Source organism: Phragmites australis, chromosome 11, assembly GCF_958298935.1.
Source record: "Phragmites australis chromosome 11, lpPhrAust1.1, whole genome shotgun sequence".
NCBI lineage: Eukaryota > Viridiplantae > Streptophyta > Magnoliopsida > Poales > Poaceae > Phragmites > Phragmites australis.
The window spans coordinates 12197987-12215717 of record NC_084931.1 but is presented as its reverse complement, the minus strand read 5'-3'; the positions used below and the strand labels follow the sequence as shown (position 1 = coordinate 12215717).

At 43.9% G+C, this 17731-nt stretch overlaps 1 protein-coding gene across 1 annotated transcript; it reads left to right on the top strand.

Moving 5' to 3' along the window:
• Nucleotides 1-16000: 16000 nt before the first annotated feature.
• LOC133885072 (AT-hook motif nuclear-localized protein 20-like) lies at nucleotides 16001-17404 on the top strand. Its single transcript, XM_062324705.1, has one exon. It carries the CDS (start codon nucleotides 16288-16290, stop codon nucleotides 17248-17250), a length of 963 nt encoding a protein of 320 aa, XP_062180689.1. The 5' UTR covers nucleotides 16001-16287; the 3' UTR covers nucleotides 17251-17404.
• Nucleotides 17405-17731: the final 327 nt, after the last annotated feature.

Genomic DNA, 17731 nt, shown 5'->3' with positions numbered 1-17731 from the left:
GTGCTTGGATGAAATCGCGTCTGTGTACCTTCCGTACTCACAGAAGGTAGTGTACACGCGACACCGACAGTTCTTACTCAGAACTCACAGATACCGCAATATGAAGAAACATTTTGACAACACGGTTGAGAAAGATACTGGCCCGAAACCTCGCAACGGGGCACGAGTGTTTCAAATGGTCAATAGCATCAAGGTTGTTTTTGGAAAGCCGCCGAAGGGTAAAAAGAGGAAGAAAAGTGAGACGCCAACCAGCACGCTGTGGAAGAAGATGCCAATTTTCTTTAAGTATTTGCTCTACTGGAAGGACTTGGACGTCCGTCACAGCATCGATGTCATGCACGTTGAGAAGAATGTGTGTGATAGCATCATTGGCCTCTTACTGGACATACCAGGCAAGACAAAGGATGGAATCAAGTCATGTAAGGACTTGGTGCATTTTGAAATTAGGCCAGAGCTACACCCTGAAGACAAACCAAATGGGAAACATTATCTTCCGCCGGCTAGCTACTCTCTGACACTTGAAGAGAAAAAGGCATTGTGCAAGTGCTTACGTGGGGTGAGAGTCCCGACTGGCTACTCATCCAACATTAAGAACTTAGTCTCAATGAAAGATTTGAAGCTAATCGGCATGAAGTCTCACGATTGTCATGTGATGATGATGCAGATACTCCCTATTGCAATCAGGGGTATTAAGCCAAGATACATAAAGGTCGTCATCACACGGTTGTGTCACTTCTTCAACGCAATTGCTCAGAAGGTGATCGATGCTGAAAAACTGGGTGCTCTACATAGTTCCTTGGTAGAGACTTTGTGCCAACTTGAGATGTGCTTCCCTCCGTCCTTTTTCGATATCATGGTACACCTCTTGGTTCACATCGTGAATAAGATAATTGCGCTGGGCCCTGTATTCTTACATCAGATGTATGCGTTTGAGCGGTACATGGGCATTCTCAAGGGCTATGTACGGAATCGTGCTCACCCAGAGGGTTCCATGATCATCTGCACCACAACATTCTGCGCCACAACCCACCGCTACATCTGTGCCCGAAACTTTGGATCCCTCTGGGCTAACACTGAAACGAAGAAGGGGCGAGCGTAGCAGAAACAAGTTGTCGTCCGGCATTTATACAATAACACAGGTCGGTGTTGAAGGGGAGCCTATTGCACCTCGTGAGGCCTGCGCCAAATTCTACAACAGTTGCGGATTCCTTGTCAAGGAGTATGTCCCAATCACTGTAACCGATTGGCGGTTGGTGTCGGATGAGACGAAGGAGTTCCTGTGGGCAACATTGCAGAGAACCATCAGATTCCCCTCAGGAACAGAGGAAGCAGCCAAACAGAATGCATTGAAAACTATGGGAAAAAGCTTCCGGGGCTGGAAGAGTGAGCTCAATAAGGAATTCCTGAAGAAGAATCTGGTACCCTTTAATAAATACGGAAAGATTACGTCAGAGCAATGGGCAGAGTTTGTTAGGCAGAAGACCACACCTGATGCCATCAAACTGGGTGAATCGTTCAAGCACCTTGCGAAGAAGAATAAGCACCACCATCACCTGGGCTCATCTGGGTACGCCCCCAAAATTCCTGAGTGGAGGAGGCAAGAAGAAGAGGCTGCTTGGGCTGGGAAACCCAACCCTTTAGAAAATTGTGACGAGCGAAACAGGAACTGGGTCTACGCTCGGTCACATCGAACCGAGTCTGGGGACTTAGCCTTCAATAGCCCCGAGACCATGGAGGTGACCCAGACCATCCAAGGGCTTGCTAAGGAAGGGTCTCTAGAGCCCGACAGGGAGAATGACCTGCTTACCAAGGCCCTGGGGAACAAGGAACACCCGGGTCGCACTCGAGGCATCGGATCAAAAGTGGGCTGGAAGCATGGGTTTCCAGACGATGCGGGCCAGTACAAAACACATAATAGATATAAGAAGACCCTACAGTAACAGATACAAGAACAGGTTAAGGTCGAATTCATGAAGATGTGAAATGAAAAGGAGAAGGAAAGGGCAGCATTAATGCTGATAGAGCAACCAACCAGCCCAGGATTTCGGAGCAGCGTTGGGTCCACACATTTCGATAGCCAGAGATATCCTGTGAATGAAATCAAAGAGGCTACCCCTTGCATTCTTCATGTTCTGGTCGGCAAGGGAGACTTCGCTATCGAGGCTGCCATTGGCTAGGCCATTCTAGGCCGTGTGTTTCACAATCAAGATATTCCGGCCGGTTACGCCAAGGTACAAGTGGACTCGGTGCAGCCGGTTTTCAGGAAGTACAAGCTTGAAATAAGCACATCTGAGGGTATTGAGATTCTCGATGAGGCTGTTGGAAACTTCATTCTGTGGCCCAGACGGAATATCATATTCAGCTGTCAGAAGTCACAATCGCCAGCGTCACGCCTGTCCCAGCGCCCAGCATCTCTACCTCAGGCACCTCAGCCCCAGAGCCAACCCACTCCGCCTCAGGCACCTCAGCCCCCGTGCCAACCCTCTCCGCCTCAGGCACCGTCGCCCCCGCGCCCGGTATCTCCGCCGCAGGCAACTTCGCATCATGCTTCACCGTCTACAACTCAGGCACCTCCGCCTCCAGCGTCTCCGACTCTGGCGTCTCCGCCTCCGGCACATCCATCACCTGAGCATCAGAGAGTTCCTACAATGATTACCCCATAGGAGAAGATTGATCTACCTGATCCGATGAAGAGGTGGCTTCTGTCCTCGTTAAAACCAAAGGCATCATCCGCTCAGGAATCTCCAGCAAAGGGCGATCTTACGAAAGAGATCGTCAAAGCATTAAGTACCTCATAGATAGATTTCGTGCATACACTGGATGTTCCCGAAAAATATGAGCATGGCAAGCCATTTCTGCCATCGTTTCAACTCCAGGAAGGTCCGTGGGAGATGAGAAAATTCCACAAATAGTACATGAGGACATGTCGCGCGGGGCTCTCCATAATTACTGCTTCTGTCTCCGCTATCATTTATCTAAGCGGAGACAACTACCTCATGTTGGATTTTAAGGACATGCACGCTTTGTTCCGCCTCGACAAACTTGACGTCAATCTCATAAGCGTGTGGTGCCTGTAAGTGCCAACAATCTACCCCTACGTTCATATATGTACCAATATATGCTATAGAAGCTAATGACTATTGACTTGTTCTGTAGGATGCAATTTAACGATGCGGATAAGTTGAAGAGGCATGTCGGATTCATTGATCCGCAACGAATTTCCCAGCCTAACATGGTCGTGAACATAAGGACTGATGACCCTAGGATTAAGGGGACGAGTAAAAAGGATAAAGCACGGGTCATAAAAGAAGCAACCAAAACAAAAAGGCTTGAAATGTCAACCTACATAGGAAGGACTATGCTAGAAATGCAGGACAAGGACTGCATCTTTGCTCCCTACAACTTTAAGTAAGTGTGATATGTTATGAATCTAACATAAGTGTTCAACTTAGTTGATCGATTAAGAATCTAACATAAGTATTCATGTAGCGATCACTATATTTGTATAATGCTGATGCCGAAGTCGAGCAGACTCGTGGTCCTTGACTCTGCCAATTTCCAACAAAAATCCTACCTAGATTTCATTGATGTTATACAGAGGTAAAGGAAATCCCCCATACTTAAAATTCTTATACATTATTTATGAATTGATAATTACTTGTTGGCATTCGAATAGGGCCTACAAGTGGTACGTAACGAAAGGTGGGATACACGATACGGACAAGCCGGATGCGATGACAGTCCGTACACACTTTCCGGTAATAACACAACTTCTAATTCTTGTATCCCACTATTAATGATGAAGAGTTTTATTGAACTAACGAATACGTTGCGTTTTTATTTGTAGTGCCACAAGCAAGGTTTCAATACCGTTCTTTGTGGATACTATGTTTGCCAATTTCTTAGGATAAACGGGAGGTACACAACGAACCCTGAGGACGTAAGTCATCATTGCGCCTACACATTCTTATTTGGTTATGTTTCCATTGTCAGTAGTGTTTTAACTCTTTTAGTTGTGTTTTCAAACCAAGCAAGGATGATCCAATGTGCCAACCAAGCTCTCACCGACAAAGAAATCCAAAACGTCCAACGTGACATGTGTCGGTTTATTATGCACGAAGTTATCCACAAGAATGGTAGATTCTTTGATCGCGGAGGTGAATTAGCTAGCCATTTGAGACTTTGTGTGTGGGAGAGCGACTCTTAGCTATATAAGGTTGTGATGTTGTAAATATTGTTGTACTTGTGTTAAATGTTGAAATATGTGATGCTATTCATATTGTTATTGAAACTGTGTGAAATCTGGATGGAATAAAATATATTCTAATTATTTTTTTTTGAAATAAATACATACCACAGGCGGTTCTCATACAGAACCGCCTGTGGAAATCTTTATATCTAAGGTGGCAGCTAATATCGACCGCCTGTGAAAATCGATTTCCACAGACGGTTGACATAAAGAACCGCCTGTGGAAAACTATTTCCACAGGCGGTTTATTAAGCCAACCGCCTGTGGAAATCTATTTCCACAGGCGGTCCACATTAGGAACCGCCTGTGGAAATCGATTTCCACAGGCGGTCACTTTTTTGCCTGTGAAAATCGTTGATTTCCATAAGCCTTCGGTCGCAGGCGGGTGCGCCAAATGCCTGTGAAAAGGCGTTTCCACCCACCTGTACAGTATCGTTCTGTACTAGTGTGTATACCTGTTCCATTTCCATGTATTGTGATTAGGAAGTTTTATCAGACCTTGCATCACGTTCTTTCACGACTTTCGATGTTTGTTAACGGCAAAGAAGTAAGAAATTAAGTTGAAATATGTCTTGATTTATTTAAGAAGGGTGATTAATATTGGTATTTATTTGGCTTAATGATTTTCGGTTCTATATGAGTTTTGTTGTGATTTAAATTGATTTGGGATTTTATTTGAGTATATTAATTATGGACTAACTGAAATTGGAGTTAGAGATATGTGTTTGCTTGTCTCATAGTATACGTATGATGGATGCAACTTAGCGGTTGACGGTGGGATGATCAGGGCCAAGCGTAGTGCTTGGTGTAGGACGATTAAGAAGGCCAGACAGAGTATTCTAGCTGAACACGTGGAGGTCAAGCAAAGAATGGAAGGGGAATGGAGACGACGTGTTGACAAAGTCAAGCGAAGGAGATGCCGGTGCAAGTGATAAGGCGGTCCGAGGGATCGGGAGTGGGAGAAACTTGCTAGCGGTCAGAATCGTATGACGGAGTACACGCTCGACATTAAAATGCTTGCTTAAGATGTAAGTAATGTGGCGAGTCATGTTTTGAGAAGTATGAATGCGGTTTCGCGGTTTGGCCTCAATACCGTGGGAGGACTAGAGGAGTACGCGGCACCTTTGCGAAGCTTGTGTCGAGACGAAGCTATGCAGTCTGATGAATGGAGAAAAAAATAGACCAAAATACCCTCGGTGGTAGGTAGGAGTGTACTACAAGAGAGGAGTATTTTGAAAAAAAAGCTAAGAAATTTAGATGTCAAGTTTTATAGGCCTATAAAGAGAGGGGTAGGGCTATAAGAGAGTTTGAACTAGTCACTTGAGCTCCCTTTACCACCCATTTAAGAGCTTATAGCTAGAGTTTTAGAGGAGAGAAGGATGAGTGCTTAGCCTGTGTAATAGGTAAGAGTTTTGAGAGATAAATTTTTGTAATTCGCCTAAAAAGGATTGATCTCTTTGAGTAATAAAATTTATATTTTTGCATATGCTTGAATTTTCCTCCTTCTAGTTTTTCTCTATTGGTTCCCTTGTAAGTTTTCGAAGTCTAGTTTTGATTTTCGTTTTGGTTTTTTGCCTGAAATTTCAGCACCTTGTGAGGTCATTCTTCTTGTTGCTATAGGCATAAAATTCATATACACACGCTTATGTGATGAGGTCTTGAATTCTCTTGTCTCTAAACAATCAACTTGGAAAGTTTTGTTGCTCGGTGTTCATATTTTCTTGTTTCTTTGCAATTTGTGAACTTTCGAGTGCTAAGACACATGGATTGATCTTAAATAGAAATATGGTTCATATACTATCCATGGAGTCATATTGTCTCGATTTTCTCTTGTTACAATTTCTCTCTATTTTTGCTTCCGCTTGAGTTTTGAGATGCGATGGGTGATCCAAATAGGAGAAGGCTATCGATTTCACAAAAATTTGTTGAGGCGCTTATTCACCACTCCTCTAGTCGCCATCTCATTCCTGCAATTGGTACCAGAGCCGGTTTGATCACTTGTTGACCTTAACTGGCTTTGTGATCCGTATGCGACATGGAGAGAAGTGGGAAGATTCTGTTGTTTCATGTCCGTGACTTTTCGTACTGGAAGGTACGCATAGAGGCTTATCTCTTAAGTCAAGGAGTGCAATTTGGGAGGTAGTTGATTCAAACTACGAGCTCCCAGCTGCTCGCACGACTCATGTTCAAATCAAACAGTATGAGGACCACAACAAGGACAGAAATATTTTGTTCACAAGCTTGAGTCGGAATGAGTGTAACAGGGTTCAACACCTCCGTACTACCCAGGAGATTTAGACTACTCTAAGTATCTTTCATAAAGGAACTAATCAGATTAAAGCCATACACCAAAGCACATACAATCAAGAATCTCAAATGTTTGTGCAAAGCCCCGGAGAGTCTTTGGATGCCATGTTTGCTCTCTTTGATGGAATTATTAGCAATCTTTGATCAACTGCTGTTTTACTTTACTCTGACAATGAGAGAGCGATCAAGCTTCTCTATGCTCTAGATCATAGCATATGGGAAGTGAAGATCTCAACCATAGAAGAGTCATCAAGCTACAACATGTTAACTTGTGATGAACTCTTCAGCAAGCTCAAGTTCATTGAGATAGCCAAGGCGGCTCGGATTGATCTCGGAAACCCCTGTCTTAGATCATGGTATTGGTTTTCACACCTAGCGGTGACAATCAGTCTGGAGTTGGTGTTTCTTATGCTAACACTTTATCTAGTGAATTTGCTTTGTCTTCCTTGGTCTCTATCATAGAGGAGCAGGTGGATGTACTTGATGATGAGGATCTTACACTAATTGTGAAAAAATCCACCCACTTCTATAACAATCGTCGAGACTGGAGGAGGGGCAATTCACGTGCCTGCTTTGAGTGTGGTGACACCACCCACTTCAAGGTGGACTGCCCCAAGCTCAAGGAGAAGGAAGACTGCAACCACGACTATGACAAGCACACGAGGAAGAATAAGAAGCCCTTATTTAAGAAGAACCGCAACAAGATGGCCAAGAAGGCGGCCAAGGTGGCTTCTAGGGCATTCATGGTAGCTCTCAGTGACATCGACATCTCTTCAAGCACGGAGGAGATCTCAGAGGAGGATGGACCACAAGTGAAGAGCAAAAAAAAGGTTAAGGACCTCACTGGCCTCTGCTTCATGGTGGACGGCAACAACTATAGCGACCCCGAGCTTGATCCCTTCGAGGTGGCATGCGAAGGCCTGGAGAACAAGTGGCTCATTGACTCCAGTTGTTCGTGCCATATGACCGGAGATACATCATGGTTCTTCAGCCTCACCCCGATAAAGTGGCACAAGTACATCACTTTCGGGGATGATCGGAAAGAAATGGTGAAAGCCAAAGGTATGGTAAGAGTGAATGAGAGTTTTACTCTCAAGGATGTGGTTTTGGTGGAGTATCTGGAATACAATTTGCTTTATGTATCTCAGTTGTTGGATGAGGATTTGGAAGTGCATATCAAACGTGATAATTCCTAAGTTCTTGATTCTTCAAGTGCTTTGATTTGCCAGATTTTCAGAGTTGAGAGAGTTTTTGGAGCTGATTTTTCTGAGTCCCTTGGTTTTTCTCGTTGTTTGATTGCTCAATCTTCTTCTGAGCTTTAGATGTGACCTAAGAGACTAGGGCATATGAGCTTTGACTTGCTTACTTATTTGAGTGCCCTAAGCTTGATCCGAGGATTGCCTAAGCTTAAGTTTGAGAAGAATCTCGTTTGTGCTCCTTCTCGGCATGGCAAGATGGTTGTCGCCTCTCACCCACCAGTCAATCTGGTGATGACTGAATGACCAGGATAACTTCTCCATATGGACACTGTTGGTCCTTCCCGGGTTAGTTCGGCGGATGGAAAATGATATGTACTTGTCATTGTTGATGATTTTTCTCGCTACTCTTGGGCATCTTTCTTGTGAGCAAGGATGAAGTATTTTCACACTTTTGGAGCTTGACTTTGAGATTGTTTAAAGAACTCCCTGGTGCATTGAAAGTAATTCACAGTGATAATAGCACCGATTTTAAGAACTATCTCTTTGATGCTTTCTATCTTGAGCATGGCATTGAGAATCAATTTTCTGCCCCACGTGTTCCTCAGCAAAATAGCGTGGTTGAGAGGAAGAATCGCACTTTGTTAGAGATGGCTAGGATGATGCTCGATGAGCATAGGACTCCTAGGAAGTTTAGGGCTAAGGCTATTAGCACGGCGTGCTGCATCTCCCATTGATTTTTCTTGTGCTCGATCTTGAATTTGACTTCTTGTGAGTTGTGTTTTGGGAGGAAGCCGAAGGTTTCACATTTAAGAGTTTTTGGGTGTCGGTACTTCATTCTAAAATATGGCAATCTTGACAAGTTCGAGTCGCGTTTTTCCGACGACATTTTCTTGGAGTTTTCTCTTCATGGTCATTCTTACAGGGTCTTTAATCTTAACACTAACACCATCATAGAGTCCTGTGATGTGACCCTTGATGAATCAACCCCTTGTGCAAGCTCTGTCTTTGAGTGTGCAGGTGATCAGGAGATGAGCAAAAGCATTTTTTAGATAGCGACGTTCCAGCTTTCAGGGATGATGAGGATGATCCACTACGTCCTACTACTACACTCGCTCCCAAGGTGGTTCCTGTCTCCTCGACACCGGCAGGGGGTCCTGCACCCTCTACTTCCATTTCAGTTACTTTCGAGTCTTCACCAGCAGTGTTTAAGGGGGATGTCATCTTGTAGCGCGAAGCCCCTCAATACATTCAGCGATGACATCCCCCACAGCTAATGATCGGCGACCATGGTGAGAGGGTGACGAGGTCAAAATCTATTTCTCATGCTCATTTCGTTGATTCTGCATTTGTTGCTTCTTTTGAGCCCCATGATGTTGGACATGATTTATCTGATTCGAGTTGGGTCAATGTCATGTATGAAGAGCTTGAAAACTTTGAGAGAAAACAAGTCTGGGTCCCAGTAGAACCACCCCCAAATATTCACACAATAGGCATCAAATAGGTTTTAAAAAATAAACAGGAGGAGGATGGGTCTGTAGTAAGAAACAAGGCTAGACTAGTAGCTCAGGGTTTCACTCAGGTAGAGAGGATAGACTTTGGAGAAATCTTTACACCAGTAGCTAGATTAGAAGCTATTAGGATCCTCCTTGCATTTGAGGCATCCTGAGGTTTCAAGTTGTATCAAATGGATGTCAAGAGTGATTTCCTAAATAGTTTCATAGAAGAAGAGGTCTATATCAAGCAACTCCCAGACTTTAAGCATCCTAAATACCCTCATAGAGTGCACAAACTTCAGAAAGCATTGTATGAGCTTAAACAGGTACCTAGGGCTTAGTATAATAGGCTTAGGTCTTTCTTGTTAGGGAATGGGTATGTGATGGGGTCAGCTGATAAAACTTTGCTCACTCTTAAGCATGATAATGATTTCTTACTTGTTTAGATTTACGTGGATGATATTATTTTTGGAGCCTCTTCTCATACACTTGTGGTCATGTTTGCAGAAACTATGAGCAGGGAGTTCGAGATGTCGATGATGGGCGAGCTTAACTTCTTCCTTGGGCTGCAAATCAAACAATGTAAGCAAGGTGCATTCATCCACCAAATGAAGTACACCACAGATTTGCTGAAGAAGTTCAACATGAGCGATGCAAAGCCATTGGCGACACTGATGGCTACCGTGCTTGATCCGGATGAAGATGGTGAGGAGGTGGACTAGCAGGAGTACAAGAGCATTATCGGCTCCCTCTGTACCTGGCGGCGATAAGACCCAACATCCACTTCACTGTTTGCTTGTGTGCTCACTTCCAAGCTTCACCGAGGAGGTCTCACCGCCAAGTGGTGAAACGCATTCTGAGGTATCTCAAGCACACTCTCGAGTATGATATTTGGTTTTCTACATCCTCTTCGTTTTCTCTTCGTGGCTTTTTGGATGCAGATTTTGCTTGTTGTAGAATTAACAAGAAGAGTACCTCTGTTACTTATCGTTTCTTGGGTACTTCTTTTGTGTGTTGGTCTTCTTGCAAGTAGTTTAGAGTTGCGCAGTCTACTACTGAAGCTAAATATGTAGATACTGCTAGTTGTTGCTCACAGATTTTATGGATGGTTGCTACCTTTAGTGATTTTGGGTTAGATTTCAGGAGTGTGCCACTTTTTGTGTGACAACACCAGTGCTATAAGCTTAACCAATAATCCAGTTCAACACTTCAAAATCAAGCACATAGATGTGATATTCCACTTCCTGAGAGACCACAATAAGAAGGGAGGCATTGAGTGGAGCTACATAGATACCCAACACCAGCTAGTCGACATCTTTACCAAGTCTCTAGATGCAACAAGGTTTGCCTTTCTAGGGGAGAGCTTGGTGTGTGCCATCCCTATATCATTGTATGAGGGAGGGGGGTTGCCTTTGTACATACTCTATATTATTTTTGTTATATTTGCATTGCATAGAATTTTTGTAAGATAATCATGTTAGCAAGCTTCACTTATATGTTCTTTGCACTTTCTTGTACTAGTTGTGAATTTGTGCTAAGTGTAGTGGATGTATAAGAATTTGTGCAAACATAAGCTCTTATTGAGACATGGTATAAAATCTGTTGAACAAACTTATCTTTTCTAAGAATGAACTTAAAATGCGAATATAATCTCTTGTCACTTTTGAGTTTTTGCTTTAGCTTGATTAGTGCTTAAATTATGGCTACTTCTGTGAAAAGCTTGTGCTAGGCCGCTTTGTCCGGCTCAATGAACTGGGGGTCTTTGACCTTTGTCTATTTAAATGTTTAGCCCATGATTAACTCTTGGGAGAGCATGTGCTCTTTTGTGTCGCAAAGGCACAGCTTGTTTTGAATTTGTGAAAAATTGTATATCTTGAATCCTATGTTGAGTTAATAAAATGAATGATCAAGTTTGAGCTAAAATTGAATCCAATACGGTGGCTTAAGGCTTCATGTGGTTTGCTAAAAAAGTGAACCCATTGTTGCTTAAAACTCACTTGAGAATAGTTAAATGATCAAATGAGAAAGTTAACTTGTGCTTTTTAATGTGCTAAGAATGTTATTTTTCATGCTGTCAAACTAAGGCTTGGATTAATATGTAGGTGTTTGCATAGCCTTTCGAGTTGAACTTAGTTGCCTAGTTTGAACTTGGCATAGCACTAGCTTCTCTAATCTTTGCACTGATCATGAAACTGTGGATGTTTTTGTGATGACATCTTTTGGATAATTGAATAATATGATCAAAACTTGCTTCACACCCGATGCTTGTAACATGAACTCACTTCGAGACTTCATATGTCTATGAGTTATATTGTTTACTCCTCATAGTGCTTTGATATCTCTAGTCATTTCAAGTGCTTTGTGATCTATATGTGAAGCTTTGTAGGCTTGCATTTCATTTGCGCATCTTTTGCATAGTCTTGTATCATTGATGTTTGCATTGCTAAAAGAGGAGAAAATATGCCCAAATATATTATGTGTTAAACTACTTGTGTAGTCCTAACTTGGTAAACAGATTCCAGGTCATCTAGCTTCACTTATTGCCTTACTAAAAGGGTAAAAGAAGAGTCGAGATGGATGTCTGTCTCTGCGACACCGTCGAAGATTCCTATCTTTTGATAGTTCCACTTCGATATGGCTTCTTTAGAGGAAGCCTTCTCTTCGTTCCACTTCATCAAAGGGGAGATTGAGAAACCAAGTTGATATTTATCTTAGTTTACTTATGATGAGTGATTGACATTAGTATTTATTTGGCTTAATGATCTTCGATTTTGCATGAGCTTTGATGTGATTTGAATTAATTTGGGATTTCATTTGAGCATATTAATTATAGACTAACTGAAATTGGAGTTAGAGATATATGTTTGCTTGTCTCATAGCGTGTAGGTGATGGATGCAACTTGGCGGTCGACAGTCGGATGATTGGGGCCAAACGGAGTGCTTGGTACCGGACGATCAAGGAGGCTAAACGGAGTCAAGGGTGATTCTAGCTGAATACGTGGAGGTCAAGCAAAATATGGAAGGGGGATGGAGATGACGTGTTGACAAAGTCAAGCGAAGGGGATGCTAGTGCAAGTGACAAGGCAGCCCGAGGAATCGAGAGCGGGAGAAACTTGCCAGCAGTCAGGATCGTATGACGGAGTACACGCATCAACATTGAAACGCTTGCTTAAGATGTAAGCAAGGTAGCGAGTCATATTTTGAGAAGCATGCATGCGGCTTCGCGGTTTGGCCTCAATAACGTGGGAGGACAGGAGGAGTACGTGGCACCATCGTGAAGCTTGCGTCGAGGTGAAGCTAAATCATCAAGGCGCCGCGGTGGTCTGATAAATGGAGAAGAAAATAGACCAAAATACCCTCAGTGGTAGGTAGAAATATTTTAGGAAAAAGCTAAGAAACTTAGATGTCAAGTTTCCTAGGCCTAAAAATAGAGGGTAGGGCTATAAGAGAGTTTGAACCAGCCACTTGAGTCCTCTTGTACCACCCGTTTGAGAGCTTAGAGTTAGAATTTTAGAGGAGAGAATGATAAGTGCTTAGCCTATGTAATAGATAAGAGTTTTGAGAGATAAATCTTTATAATTCGTCTAAAAAAGGTTGACCTCTTTAAGTAATAAAGTTTATATTTTTGTATATGCTTGAATTCTCCTTATTCTAGTTTTTTTTATTAGTTTCCTTGCAAGTTTTTCAGTTTCTGGTTTTGATTTTCGTTTTGTTTTTTTATCTAAAACTTTAACACTATGTGAAGTCATTCTTCTTGTTACCAGAGGTATAAAACTCACATACACACGCTTATGTGATGGAGTTTTGAATTTTCTTATCTCTAAACAATCAACTTGGGGAGTTTTGTTGTTCGGTGTTCATCTTTTCTTGTTTCTTTGCAATTTGTGATCTTTTGATTACTAAGACATATGGATTGATCTTAAATAGAATCTATGGTTCATATACCATCCGTAGAGTCATGTTATCTTGATTTTCTCTTGTTAAAACTTCTTTCTATTTTTGATTTCACTTGCGTTTTAAGGAATGTTAGGTTGATCCAAATAGGAGAAATCTATCGACTTCACAAGAAATTTATTAAGACGTCTATTCATCAGTTATCTAGTCGCTAATCTCGTTTCTACGAAAAAGTTATCTTGTATTTTTTTTTCGAATAAAAGGCCTGCTTTGTCAGGCAAACTAACCTACGTACCTAAGCAACGAAATCATTGCCAACCGCGGAGAACCACTCACCTTAGTAAGATATTTATAGTTTCGCCGAGAGACAAATTATAGTTGATGTGCCAACAAGACTCATTCCTCTCACTGACATATGGATGAGCTCACTAGAATAGGTGTAAGATAAAACCAAAGTGTAACATGTGAGTTGACGATTACAGCCTCAAGGTTAACAGTATTATTTTTTTGTTTCTGAAATGTTTTTTGTCAAAATTAGGTACATTATGGTGTTAATCATTTAAGTATGAACCAGGACTCATATTGAATATTGTCAAATCGATCAACAGGACTACTATAACGTTGCACTAAAGCAGTTGGGTTGATCTAAAACACACGCCACTCTGCTTAATTATAGGTCAATGGATCAGACAGCACCCGTAGTTCAACCCGCGCTTGCGTCCCTATGCAATGGCGTCTGCCTACGGACATAAGCTCACGAACCACTGCATCGCAGCCAATTGCGAGCCCCCTGCTGCCCAAAGAGGTACCACCCGTACAAAATCAGCTTGCCATTCTGGTGGCGCGAAGCTTAGGAATCTTTGGGGCAAACCGCTCGACCGCGAACGGACGGCAACGGTGCCGTTCTTTTCTCGGGACGCGGCGGCATTGCGACTCGGGAGCAAGGCAGCCCGGCATTGGGTGGTCGTGTGTCGTGCCTGTTTTCGTCTCTTTTGCCTCAAACCCACCAAAATTTGACGTGTCCCGATTCCACCCATCCCGCCCCATCCCCACCGCTTTCCCATGCGCACGTTACCCCCCACGCTCCTCGTTCCGCACACCCAGAACAACAAACAATAAGATAAGCCAGCAGCACCACCGCCGCGCTGGCTGCACCCACCTGCACCCCCGGCGACTCTCCCTTTCCCTAGAAAGAAAGAGGAGGGAGGACATATTTTACTTGGAGTAGCATTGCTATCGTTCTGACCCACGCCGGTTTCTGTCTTCCTGTCCCGCTTTCGCTCGCATCACGCGGCACAGAGTGTTGGCGAGAGAAAGAGATGCCGAACGGGACAGGTGAATTGAAGGAGCTGATCAGCAGAAGAGGAGCTAGGAAAGCGAACAAGTAGGGACTAGGGAGTCGAACGTTTGCACGAGCAGGAGGGAGAGGCCGGGCGCCGAGAACCACATGCTTGCATGCACGCACAAGATCGACCGATGTGTTTGTCCTGCTGCAGATGAATAGACGATGTTACTCCTGCGTGTTTGTGGTTTGCAACTCGATACACATGCACTAGCCATCTGATGTGACCTGAAGATGTGTGGTGTCTTGTGGCAGAGCTTTTCTTGCTGTAGCTTTCTTGCCAACCTCCTTGTCAACGTAAGAGTCGGCTGGTCGACATGGTCTAGTTTTATTTATTTCAATTACGACCGGCACCGCTATCTCCAGATGTCTAGCACGAGAAAGATGTACATGTCAAGGTTTAGCCTTGGTAGTAATAAACACTTTCACTTTCTTCCTCTGGTCAACTGAGGCTCATCTGTGCTGCTCGCCTGCTCTCCTACTCCGGCCTTCCTGGACCAAGCCATCCACCTTGAAATCAATGGCTGTGGAGTGCAACTAATACCAGGGACAACTGCAGATCGATCCGGCCTTTCTTGCCCAATTTACTCCTGCTTCGCCGGTCCGTTTCATTTATACCTACATGACTAGCTAGGTTGCCCCAGCTAGAACTTGTGCAAGCCAAGTCCATCAATTCTGCCCCGCCCTCAACTATATAGGATTATTCTGCCCCGCCCTCAACCTAAAGCTCTATAATTTTTGTAAACTGGTTATCTCTAGTTTAAAAAAAAATTAAAGTCAAAGCTATGAATATTTTGAATATATTTTGTTCAGATATTTTATTCTCATTTTAGATTAAAAATAAGTATTTAAATAATTTTATTTTATTTTATAAACTTCAAATTTTATATAAATTTTAGAGCTAGATAAAGAGATCTAACTTCCGCTTGTGACCCTTAGCTACTTAACTAGAGCTAGTACTAGCTAATAACCGAGAGAGAGTAGTAGTAGATGCTATATGGCTTGCCTAGATCCCTGAAACAAGAGGAGACATATGGAGGGGTAAATAAGATCGATATTTTCCGACCATCTAACGATGCGGGGGATTTAATGTAAATATAAGATAATTAATATTTGTATTTGATACTATTTGTGTCTGATTTTTTATTAAAAAATATAAGATATGATATAAGATAATTAGAATATGTTCGAAGTATTCAAATGTTAGGTGTTATAAGAAACCTATTATGACTTTACTTAAAACGAGATAATATGTAGATAAATTGGTACATATTTGTACACAAATAATACTGAATGAAAATTTTCTATCTATACAATTAATCGAAGTATATCTGACTATCCGTTCCAACTCCGATAAAAAAATATAAGATAAAATATAGTATAAAAAATAATTATTCAGTTACTATGTGTGTTCAACTCCTACTAAAAAAACATAGAACACGATACAAGTTAAACTATATCAGTCCGGATTCAATTAGACACGAAGGCAAAAGGAAAAGCCAATATGAGTAGATGCCAGAGTAGTAGTACTCTGTACTTGTACTCCAGTAGTTAGGCGCAGCTCCTTCCCTCCTATATCCCAATCAACGCCCACAGAGAAAAGAAACACTAAAAGCAGCAGAAAGATAAGGAGAGAAAAAAAAGTACCAGCGAGAGCTACAGATCAATAGAGATACATCACCTGGCTTCTAATTCCGCACTCCTCTTTCTTCTCTAGCTCTCTCGTGCTGTTCTCCACAGCTCTAGCGGTGGTGGCGGCGGCCAAGAAGTGAGTTTGTGATCCAGGGAGCCTCAAGGAAGGAGATGGCGTGGTGGGCAGGGACAATGGGCGGCGTGGACATCCGCAACCACCTGGCTCAGTTCGCGACCGCCGGCTCCATGGCCGTCGGCGGGGGCGAGCAGGGCCCGACGACACCAAACAGCAGCGGGAGCAACAACCATGAAGAGTCCTCGGGAGCCGCGCAGGACTCCCCCACCGCCGGCGCGGGAGAGAACTCGCCCACCCCGAACGCTACCTCAGGTGCGTCCGGCGGAAGCGGGGGCGGGGGCGAGGGTTCATCGTCGGGGAGGCGGCCGCGCGGAAGGCCGCCGGGGTCAAAGAATAAGCCGAAGCCCCCAATCATCATCACGCGTGAGAGCCCCAACGCGCTGCGGTCGCACGTGCTGGAGATCGCCGGCGGCGCGGACATCATGGAAGCCGTAGCCACGTTTGCGCGCCGCCGGCAGCGCGGGGTGTCCGTGCTCTCCGGGAGCGGCGTCGTCGCCAACGTCACGCTAAGGCAGCCCGCGGCCCCGCCAGGAGCCGTCGTCACGTTGCACGGCCGCTTCGAGATCCTGTCCCTCTCCGGCGCCTTCCTCCCATCGCCGTGCCCGCCCGGAGCCACGGGGCTCGCAGTCTATCTTGCAGGCGGGCAGGGCCAGGTCGTCGGTGGCACAGTCGTCGGCGAGCTCGTGGCATCTGGCCCCGTCATGGTCCTTGCGGCCACTTTCTCCAACGCCACATACGAGCGGCTCCCTCTGGCCGATGAGGAACCCGGTGAGATAGCAGCCGCGGCTGCAGCGGCCGCCGGTTCCGATGGGATGCAGCTGCCTGAGGGCTCGCCTCCGGGAGGCAATGGCAGGGAAGCTGCGGCAGGGGTTCCTGGTTTGCCGGACCCCACGTCGATGCCTTTCTACAACCTGCCACCGAACCTGATTCCCAACGGCGGCGGTCAGATGGCGCATGAGGTGTTCGGGTCATTCCGGCCACCGCCGCCCGCGTTCTAGCTAGGTCTCGTCCTCCTTTCTTGTTTACGCCCCTTTGTTTAAATGTTCCTGTTAAATTATCTAGATTTGTTTGCTAGTTGGCTTAACTACTTTTAAGTAGGCAAAGAGACTCCAATTTGATCTTGGTGCGATCATACTTTTCTTCTGTTCTTCATTAGCTGTAGCCTATAGCCAGCGTCCCAGCGATAAGATTGCCACTTCCATCCATTGATACTTCCGTTTGTGTGTCCATACACATTTCGATCTCATGCATCTGTATGTGGCTTTTCTTAGAACACTGTCTATGGTTTTTCAGTATGTAAATAATGTATTAATTGGTTTGTATCATTCATAGCAGCTTGTGAAAGTGTTTAAACAAAATAATAATAATGGTGCCAAAAAATAAATACGTTGAAGAGTTGCATGTCTTATTAGCAAACTCGTGAGATTTTAGCTCTCTCTCGATATCTTCTTCACATTTATATAGATTCAATTGGTGTAA

Coding starts and splice junctions, on each gene's coding strand:
- LOC133885072 (XM_062324705.1), top strand. CDS start 16,288: ATGGCGTGGTGGGCAGGGACAATGGGCGGCGTGGACATCCGCAACCAC.